Raw genomic sequence first — 10,402 nt, 5'->3', positions numbered from 1 at the left:
TGGATAATAAATGAACCTCTGAAACCCAATAAATAAATTCCAGTAAAGTCTTTTTTTTAGTGTGACCAATCATGTCAGGATTAGTCTCCTTTCGGATTAACCAGGTCATGATATGAACGCTCCAAACTCAACCCTTTTTTTTAAACAAGGCTCGACACTCAACCCAGCATGGATGGAAAGCATGCTCGGGGGTGGCCCGATTTGGATTCAAACTTGGGAGCCTTCACTCCAGAGTCCAGTGTGAATGCCACTGCGCCACCAGCCGGCCATAGAGTCTATCGATAAGCCACAAGTGTCAAGCGAGTAAGGAATAAACAGAGAAAAAAATAACGATAGTACGATTGAAAGGAGACCAACTAATCAACATTTTAAGCAACGATCACACATTTATTGCACAGAAAAATATCTTACAATATATACACATTTGGTATGAATAGAGCCCCAGATTAATTTAATTTGTAGGTGTAACATCCTGCACATCTGTTAGGTGTTTTTCTGCTGATCTGTTTCTACTGAGTGAACATCCAGGAGATCTTTGAATCCCAGTTTCTCCAGAGGTTCCTTGGCCATCAACTGTCTGTGGAAGAAAACACAATCAAGCCATAAAGAGATACACCCCCGACTACTCCAGAAATGAGCTTCAACATTTATTTGCACATTGGACTGGTTTAACTGTAATTGGCCCTTCTATTTCACTTTCCTCTTTCTTGAACTGTTGGTTAAAATTCAAAATTTCTTAAATATACTTTCTTCATAATTTTATGCGGTACATGATCTGTCATATCTGTGCTACCAATAGCTGTGCCTGGGCAGTATTTTACACAACATTCACTACAACCCATGTTCCTTAATAGTAACATCCTAACTTCCCTGTTTGGTTGAACCCCAAATCATATCGACCCAAGATGTATACTGTTTATGAAGGATGGTCGACTCACTGCTGAGTCAGGAGGTTGTTAGAGTTAGCTTATAAGCCAAGTTTGTATACAAGCCTCGTGAGAGGGTTACGTAAGTCAAAACACACTGAATGCCAGAAATACTCAGCATGTCAGGCAGCATCCATGGAAGAGCAGGGCAATGTTTCAAGATCTCATGATTAAATGAATGATTTCATTCCCTGGCTGGCAGCCTCATCCAAAGACCCATGACCCATGGGAGCAGAATTAGGCTATTCAGCCCATCGAGTCTGCTCTGCAATTCTATTATGGCTTATATTATTACATTCCCATAACACCCTTACTAATCAACTACCTATCAACCTCCACTTTAAATGAAATGAATAACTTATCCTCCATAGTCCTCTGTGCAATAACTTCTACAGATTCACACTCTCTGACTAAAGAAATTCCTCCTTATCTCAGTTCTAAAGGGATGTCCTTGTATCCTGAAGTTTTTCAATATCTGATAGATTTCAATGAGAACCCCCCCCCCCCCCCCCACAATTCTTCTGAACTCCAGTGAGTACAGGCCCTGACGCTCTGACTGAGAACACATCCCCCATACCAGAGATAACATACCAAGCTCTATTGCCAGTACAGCACGAAGAAAGGAGAGATAAGAAGCTAAAGAGGTCCTGGCTGTTCAGGAAAATATCAGATCTAAAGCCCATCTGTATCTCAGGTGGACAAAAGAGAATGAATCCCAGGATAGTGTATGATGACATACACTTAACTTTGACGATACATTTACTTTGAACTTTAGGTCCCAGGCAGAACAGTTACTACCCTTCAACCATCAGGATTCTGAAACAGCATGTATATGTTCAGTCACCACAACTCTGAACTGGTTCTTCAACCTACTGACTCACTTTCAAGGGCTCTTTACAACAGATACTCTCAGTATTTTTACTTACTTGCCAAATTTGTCTTTTAGACATTGGTCTTTGTTTTGAAAAGTTTCTAATAAACACTATTGTACAAACCCCATTTCCAGAAAAGTTGGGATATTTTCCAAAATGCAATAAAAACAAAAATCTGTGATATGTTAATTCAAGTGAACCTTTAACTGACAAAAGTACAAAGAAAAGATTTTCAATGGTTTTACTGACCAACTTAATTGTATTTTGTAAATATACACAAATTTAGAATTTGATGGCTGCAACACACTCAACAAAAGTTGGGACAGAGGCATGTTTACCATTGTGTTACATCACCTTTCCTTTTAATAACACTTTTTAATCGTTTTGGAACTGAGGATACTAATTGTAGTAGATTTGCAATTGGAAATTTTGTCCATTCTTGCTTGATATAAGACTTCAGCTGCTCAACAGTCCGTGGTCTCCGTTGTCTGATTCTCCTCTTCATGTTGCGCCATATGTTTTCAATAGGAGATAGATCTGGACTGGCAGCAGGCCAGTCAAGCACACGCACTCTGTCTACAAAGCTACGCTGTTGTAGCCTGTGCAGAATGTGGTCTGGCATTGTCCTGCTGAAATAAGCATGGACATCCCAGGAAGAGACGTCGCCTTGATGGCAACATGTCTCTCTAAAATCCTAATATACACCTCAGAGTTAATGGTATCTTCACATACATGAAACTCACCCATGCCGTGGGCACTGATGCACCCCCATACCATCACAGATGCTGGCTTTTGCACCTTTCGCTGATAACAATCAGGATGGTCGTTTTCATCTTTGGCACGGAGAACTTGACGCCTGTTTTTTCCAAAAACTAGCTGAAATGTGGACTCATCTGACCACAGCACACGGTTCCACAGTCTTTCGGTCCATCTGAGATGAGTTCGAGCCCAGGGAACTCGTCTGCATAGAGTTCATGTATGGCTTCCTCCTTGCGTAATAGTTTCAAGTTGCATTTCTGGATGCAGCGACGGACTGTGTTAAGTGACAATGGTTTTCTAAAGTCCTCCCAGGACCAGGTGGCTATAATTGTCACAGCAACATGACGGTTTCTTAGGCAGTGCCGCCTGAGGGCGCGAAGATCATGCGCATTCAACAGTGGTTTCCGACCTTGCCCTTTACGCACTGAGATGTCTCTGAATTCTCTGAATCTTTTCACAATATTATGTACAGTGGATGTTGAAAGACCTAAATTCTCTGCAATCTTGCATTGGGAATGTTCCTTTTGAATTGACTAACAATTCTCTCACGAATTTTGGCACAAAGGGGTGAGCCACGACCCACCCTTGCTTGCAAAGACTGAGCCTTTGATGGATGCTACTTTTATACCCAGTCATGATACCTCACCTGCTACCAATTAGCCTGCTTAATGTGGAGTCTTCCAAACCGGTGTTACTTGAATATTCTGTGCACTTTTCAATCTTATTTTAACTCTGTCCCAACTTTTGTTGAGTGTGTTGCAGCCATCAAATTCTAAATTTGTGTATATTTACAAAATACAATTAAGTTGGTCAGTAAAACCATTGGAAATCTTTTCTTTGTACTTTTTTCAGTTAAATAAAGGTTCACGTGAATTAACATATTGTAGCGATGTGCTACACGCAGCGCTAAAATTACGACACGGAGTCGGTAACTGCAGTCGAAGGAAAAAACTTTATTCGAAATCCTCAACCTCACTTTTAAGCCTCCCTCAACCTGCCCCCCGTGGCGCAGAGGCTCCAAAGCTCTGTGCTCGCAAACCCCTATAGGCTATCTAATTGTGAGCCGGTTCGGATGTGCCAGGAAATGGGTCGCCACATAACCCACCCCCCACCCCCCAGAACCGGCGATACACCCCCCAATGTCCGCAGTCTGGGCCAGAACCTGCTTGGGAGGTCGGCCTCTGCGCCGAGGTGCCGGAAACTCGGCCAGTTGTGCCAGGTCCACATGGGCCGGCTTGAGGCGGTCCACCGTGAAAACCTCCTCTTTCCCCCCAACGTCTAGCATGAACGTGGACCCGTTGTTCCGGAGCACCATAAACGGCCCCTCGTATGGCCGCTGCAGTGGTGGCCGATGCCCGCCCCTTCGTACAAACACAAACTTACAGTTCTGCAGGTCTTTGGGTACGCAGGTCGGGTTCCGCCCGTGCTGTGAAGTGGGTATGGGGGCCAGGTTACCGAGCTTCTCGCGTAATCTGCCCAGGACTGCTGCAGTATCTTCCTCTTGCCCCCGTGGGGCTGGTAGGAACTCCCCGGGGACGACCAGGGGCGCGCCGTATACCAACTCGGCTGACAAGGCGTGCAGGTCGTCCTTGGGCGCTGTGTAGATGCCGAGTAGGACCCAGGGAAGCTCGTCCGCCCAGTTGGCTCCTCGCAGGCGGGCCATGAGGGCCGACTTCAGGTGACGGTGGAAAAGCTCCACTAGCCCATTCGACTGTGGGTGGTAGGCAGTTGTGTGGTGCAGCTGAGTCCCCAAAAGGCTGGCCATAGCTGACCACAGGCTGGAGGTGAACTGGGCGCCTCTGTCGGAGGTAATGTGGGCCGGTACACCAAAGCGAGATATCCAGGTGATCAGGGCTCGGGCGCAAGATTCGGAGGTGGTGTCGGTGAGCGGGACCGCCTCTGGCCATCTTGTGAACCAGTCCACGATAGTCAGGAGGTGCCGCGCTCCGCGCGACACTGGCAGGGGGCCCACGATATCCACATGAATGTGGTCAAAACGCCGGTGGGCGGGATGGAACTGCTGCAGTGGGGCTTTGGTGTGCCGCTGCACCTTGGCCGTCTGGCAGTGCATGCACGTTTTGGCCCATTCACTGACCTGTTTGCGGAGTCCGTGCCAAACAAACCTGCTGGAAACCATCCGGACAGTTGCCCGGATGGAGGGATGCGCCAAGTTATGAATGGAATCAAAAACACGGCGCCGCCAGGCTGTCGGGACGACGGGACGGGGCTGGCCGGTGGCGACGTCACAGAGTAGGGTCCTCTCACCCGGGCCTACGGGGAGGTCCTGGAGCTGCAAACCGGAGATTGCGGTTCTGTAACTCGGAATCTCCTCATCCGCCTGCTGCGCCTCTGCCAGTGCCTCAAAGTCTACCCCTTGGGAAAGGGCATGAACGGTAGGGCGAGAGAGCGCATCCGCCACGACATTGTCCTTACCCGAGACGTGCCGGACATCCATCGTGTATTCAGAGATGTAGGGCAGGTGGCGTTGCTGGCGGGGCGACCAGGGGTCGGACGCTTTCGTAAACGCAAAGGTAAGCGGTTTGTGGTCCGTGAGCGCGGTGAAGGGCCGACCTTCTAGGAAGTACCTGAAATGCCGGATTGCCAGGTAGAGCACCAACAGTTCCCGGTCGAAAGCACTGTATTTGAGCTCGGGTGGTCGCAGGTGTTTGCTGAAAAACGCCAGGGGTTGCCAGCGATCTGCGATGAGTTGCTCCAGCACCCCACCGACTGCCGAGTTAGATGCGTCCACTGTCAGGGCGGTAGGGGCGTCCATTCTGGGATGTACTAGCATTGCGGCGTTCGCCAAAGCTTCCTTCGTTTGAACGAAAGCAGCAGCGGACTCCTCGTCCCAGGTAATGTCCTTGCTCGGACCCGACATCAGGGCGAACAGGGGGCGCATGATCCGGGCAGCTGAAGGGAGGAAGCGGTGGTAGAAATTGACCATACCTATGAATTCCTGAAGGCCTTTGATCGTGGTGGGTCGGGGGAAGTGGCAGACCGCATCTACCTTAGCGGGCAGAGGGGTTGCCCCGTCTTTAGTAATCCTGTGGCCCAGGAAGTCAATGGTATCGAGTCCGAACTGGTACTCACTCAGTCGGGCGCAGAGTTGACGGTGGTGGGACAGATGCTCCTGACGACTGCTGCTGGCTATGAGGATGTCGTCCAAATAGATGAACGCGAAGTCCAGGTCCCGTCCCACCGCGTCCATTAACCGCTGGAACGTCTGTGCGGCATTCTTCAGGTCGAACGGCATGCGGAGGAACTCGAAAAGGCCAAACGGGGTGATGAGAGCCGTTTTGGGGATGCACCGGGATTTGATGGTACCCTCGGACGAGGTCTACCTTGGAGAAGATCCGTGCGCCGTGCAGGTTTGCTGCAAAGTCCTGAATGTGCGGCACAGGGTAGCGGTCTGGTGTGGTAGCCTCGTTCAGCCTGCGGTAGTCGCCGCACGGTCTCCAGCCTCCCGTTGCTTTGGGCACCATGTGCAGGGGGGAGGCCCATGATCCCCAATTCCTCCATCCTCTGGAACTTCTCCTTCGCCAGTCGGAGCTTGTCCGGGGGAAGCCGCCGAGCGCGGGCGTGGAGGGGTGGTCCCTGGGTCGGGATGTGGTGCTGTACGCCGTGTCGGGGCATGGCCGCTGTGAACTGCGGTGCCAGAATCAATGGGAAATCCGCCAGGTCCCTGGTGAAGTCGTTGTCGGACAGCGTGATGGAGTCGAGGTGAGGGGCTGGCAACTGGGCTGCACCCAGGGAGAATGTCTGAAAGGTCTCAGCGTGTACCAGTCTCTTCCTGGGCAGATCGACTAGTAGGCTGTGAGCCCGCAAAAAATCCGCACCCAGAAGCGGTTGGGCTACGGCGGCCAGTGTAAAGTCCTACATGAACTGGCTGGAGCCGAACTGTAGCTGCACCTGACGGGTGCCATAGGTCCTTACTGTGCTGCCGTTCACGGCCCTCAAGGGGGGACCCGGTGCCCTGCTGCGGGTGTCGTAACTCGTCAGAGGTAAAACGCTGATCTCAGCCCCAGTATCGACCAAAAACCTGCGTCCCGACCTTCTATCCCACACATACAGGAGGCTATCCCGATGGCCAGCTGCCATAGCCATCAGCGGTGGCTGGCCCTGTCGTTTCCCGGGAACTTGCAGGGCGGGCGACAACGGCGGGCTTCTGCGCCTCACCGCTGGTGGTAGAAGCACCAGTGTTCCTTGGGCCGGGGGTTGGCGGGCTCTGCGGCCGGGCCTGGACTGGTTTGCTGCTGGGAGCATGGCTGGGAGATCTGTGCGATGGACGCCCCGCTCACCTTTTTGGTGTTCCACAGCAAGTCCGCCCGGGCTGCCACCTTCTGGGGGTCACTGAAATCCGCGTCGGACAGCAGCAGGCGTATGTCCTCGGGCAGCTGCTCCAGGAATGCCTGCTCAAACATGAGGCAGGGTGTGTGTCCGTCGGCGAGAGACAACATCTCATTCATTAAAGCCGATGGAGGTCTGTCGCCCAAGCCATCCAGGTGCAGTAAACAGGCAGCCCGCTCGCGCTGTGAGAGTCCGAAAGTCCTGAGGAGCAGGGCTTTGAATTCCGTGTACTTGCCGTCTGCCGGGGGCGACTGTACGAACTCCGCAACCTGGGCCGCTGTGTCCTGGTCGAGGGAGCTCACCACGTAGTAGTAGCGGGTGTCTTCTGAGGTGATCTGGCGAACGTGGAATTGGGCTTCGGCTTGCTGGAACCATAGGTTCGGTCGCTGTGTCCAGAAACCCGGCAGTTTCAACGAAACCGCATGAACAGAGGCGGCGTCGGTCATCTCTGGTCCAAAAATCGTTTGGACCGTCGGGGTCACCAATTGTAGCGTTGTGCTACACGCAGCGCTAAAATTACGACACGGAGTCGGTAACTACAGTCGAAGGAAAAAACTTTATTCAAAATCCTCAGCCTCACTTTTAAGCCTCCCTCAACCTGCCCCCCGTGGCGCAGAGGCTCCAAAGCTCTGTGCTCGCAAACCCCCGTAGGCTATCTAATTGTGAGCCGGTTCGGATGTGCCAGGAAATGGGTCGCCACAATATCACAGATTTTTGTTTTTATTGCATTTTGGAAAATATCCCAACTTTTCTGGAAATGGGGTTTGTATTCATTATCCTGTAAATGTCCTGTAAACCAGAGGCTTATGTGCCTCAATGACCTGGAAAGTATCTTGGCTAGAGTAAGGTCTTTGTGCTTTGACTCTTGGTAGGGTCACCCATGCCAAATAGGTCAAAGGGTAGAAGCCAGACTAAGAGTAGTCCTCCAGTCACAGGGCTAACAAACCTAATTGGTCAAAAAAATTGTTACAGAAAACACCACTGAAAAATCATTTTTTATCTGTGTGTGATAGTATCGACAGAGTTGGACCTTCCTTGCTGCCCTAAGTGTCAACAGAGCAACAAATGGCCTAGTAAGTAAAGTTCAAATGAAATGCATGGGCTAAGTTTTGTTTTTGAAAAACAGTGTGGCAGATGCTTTGAATGTGCTGCCAGGGGTGGTATTGAGGCAAATATTATAGAAGTGTTTGAGGCTCTTAGAATGTGCAGGGAATGGAGGGAAAGAGACTTGTGTAGACAGAAGGGATTTGTTTAATTAGTTCTGCACAACATGGGGGGGATGGGCTAAAGGGCTAGCGGTCTTTCTTTAAGTGCTATACCTGCCCATTTAACCCCCCCCCACCTCACCTCCAGTCCGATTATATTAAGCCTGATTCTGATTTCCGTACCTGTCCATTCTGCATTTTAAATATTCCATTGATTGCTCTCTGCACACAGAGCTGTCAAACTTGCTCTCTTTAAGGCAATCCATAAATTTCTCTTTAAATGCTTTACATTCACCTGTAAAATAGCAACACGGAGATTCTGTTAAAGCAAGCTATTAGAAATGTTTATTTGTCGCCATCAGAAGCGAAACCAAACTACGAATGCTGACAGTGTGAATAAAAATCACTAATACCGAAACACTGGGTAAGTCAGGGTGCACCTGAGTTGAAAGAACAACTCAGATGGAAACTACAACAGCAAAACGTAGTCCAAGACTACTGGAAAAGGTGTAATAAGAGGGATGGAAGAGGCAAATATAAGGAGAAGGAGGCACGGATGATGAGGAAAGTAGAAAAGGGAAGGTGGAAGGGGGCAAAAAAGAAGAGGGGTAGAGGAAATGGGGAGTGCGGTGTAATGGGAGGTCATGAGGGCGGAGTGGTCGTAGAGACACGGGTTATGGGGCGAAAGAGCCTGGGACCTCCGCCCACTTACCCAGGTGATCGAGCGGGAACGCGCCCCGGTCCGGCGGCCGAGGACTGAAGCTTTTGCCGCTGAAGTTCATGGCGGTCGACATCTTGGCGGTGGCGTCGCGGCGAAGCCAAGCGCGGTGACGTCGGCGGTCATGACCGCCACACGTGATCCGTGACGTCGCGCGTCCGCTCGCCTGCCTTGGGCTGTCTTATCCTGCTGCGCCACCTGCTGTCCCGCCGCTGTCTGTGCACCTGAAATTAGATTCCACAGCTTGTGTTCCTCTCCCTGCTCTGACTCGCTGCAGGGTTTGTGAGACCTCGGTGTGCGCATACAACAGGCAGAGGTTCATCTATTCTTCTTGAAATATAACCATATAACAATCACAGCACGGAAACAGGCCATCTCGGCCCTCCTAGTCCGTGCCGAACTCTGAATCTCACCTAGTCCCACCTACCCGCACTCAGCCCATAACCCTCCACTCCTTTCCTGTCCATATACCTATCCAATTTTACCTTAAATGACACAACTGTTCTGGCCTCTACTACTTCTACAGGAAGCTCATTCCACACAGCAATCACTCTCTGAGTAAAGAAATGCCCCCTCGTGTTTCCCTTAAATTTTTGCCCCCTAACTCTCAAATCATGTCCTCTCGTTTGAATCTCCCCTACTCTCAATGGAAACAGCCTATTCACGTCAACTCTATCTATCCCTCTCAAAATTTTAAATACCTAGATCAAATCCCCCCTCAACCTTCTACGCTCCAATGAATAGAGACCTAACTTGTTCAACCTTTCTCTGCAACTTAAGTGCTGAAACCCAGGTAACATCCTAGTAAATCGTCTCTGCGCTCTAATTTATTGATATCTTTCCTATAATTTGGTGACCAGAATTGTACACAATATTCCAAATTTGGCCTTACCAATGCCTTGTACAATTTTAACATTACCTCCAAACTTCTGGACTCAATGCTCTGATTTATAAAGGCCAGCGTTCCAAAAGCCTTCTTCACCACCCTATCTACATGAGACTCCACCTTCAGGGAACTATGCACTGTTATTCCTAGATCTCTCTGTTCCACTGCATTCCTCAATGCCCTACCATTTACCCTGTATGTTCTATTTGGATTATTCCTGCCAAAATGTAGAACCTCTCAGCATTAAACTCCATCTGCCAACGTTCAGCCCATTCTTCTAACTGGCATAAATCTCCCTGCAAGCTTTGAAAACCCACCTCATTATCCACAACACCTCCTACCTTAGTATCATCGGCATACTTACTAATCCAATTTACCACCCCATCATCCAGATCATTTATGTATATTACAAACAACATTAGGCCCAAAACAGATCCCTGAGGTACCCCGCTAGTCACCGGCCTCCATCCCGATAAAGAATTATCCACCACTACTCTCTGGCATCTCCCATCTAGCCACTGTTGAATCCATTTTATTACTCCAGCATTAATACCTAACGACTGAACCTTCTTAACTAACCTTCCATGTGGAACTTTGTCAAAGGCTTTGCTGAAGTCCATATAGACTACATCCACTGCCTTACCCTCGTCAACATTCTTCGTAACTTCTTCAAAAAAATTCAATAAGGT

The 10,402-nt window shown here is 49.5% G+C and overlaps 1 protein-coding gene across 1 annotated transcript; it reads right to left on the bottom strand.

The window, feature by feature from the left end:
- Positions 1–362: 362 nt before the first annotated feature.
- LOC132399086 (cytochrome c oxidase assembly protein COX19) lies at positions 363–8,953 on the bottom strand. The gene is made up of 3 exons (XM_059979041.1): positions 8,822–8,953; positions 8,293–8,404; positions 363–577 (listed from the first exon to the last, which is right to left on the bottom strand). Exons 1-3 carry the CDS (start codon positions 8,901–8,903, stop codon positions 484–486), a joined length of 288 nt encoding a protein of 95 aa, XP_059835024.1. The 5' UTR covers positions 8,904–8,953; the 3' UTR covers positions 363–483.
- Between the last annotated feature and the right edge of the window lie 1,449 nt (positions 8,954–10,402).

This window comes from Hypanus sabinus, chromosome 9 (genome assembly GCF_030144855.1).
Source record: "Hypanus sabinus isolate sHypSab1 chromosome 9, sHypSab1.hap1, whole genome shotgun sequence".
Taxonomy (NCBI): domain Eukaryota; kingdom Metazoa; phylum Chordata; class Chondrichthyes; order Myliobatiformes; family Dasyatidae; genus Hypanus; species Hypanus sabinus.
The sequence above is the reverse complement of the archived record's forward strand: the minus strand, read 5'-3'. Positions and strand labels throughout refer to the sequence as shown.

Excerpts from the sequence above, each read along its gene's own strand:
- LOC132399086 (XM_059979041.1), bottom strand. The coding sequence starts at position 8,903 with ATGTCGACCGCCATGAACTTCAGCGGCAAAAGCTTCAGTCCTCGGCCG. Across the intron at positions 8,405-8,821 it reads GTTCCCGCTCGATCACCTGG|GTGAATGTAAAGCATTTAAA; the intron begins GTAAGTGGGCGG and ends GCTATTTTACAG. Across the intron at positions 578-8,292 it reads TTAAAATGCAGAATGGACAG|ACAGTTGATGGCCAAGGAAC; the intron begins GTACGGAAATCA and ends TTTCTTCCACAG.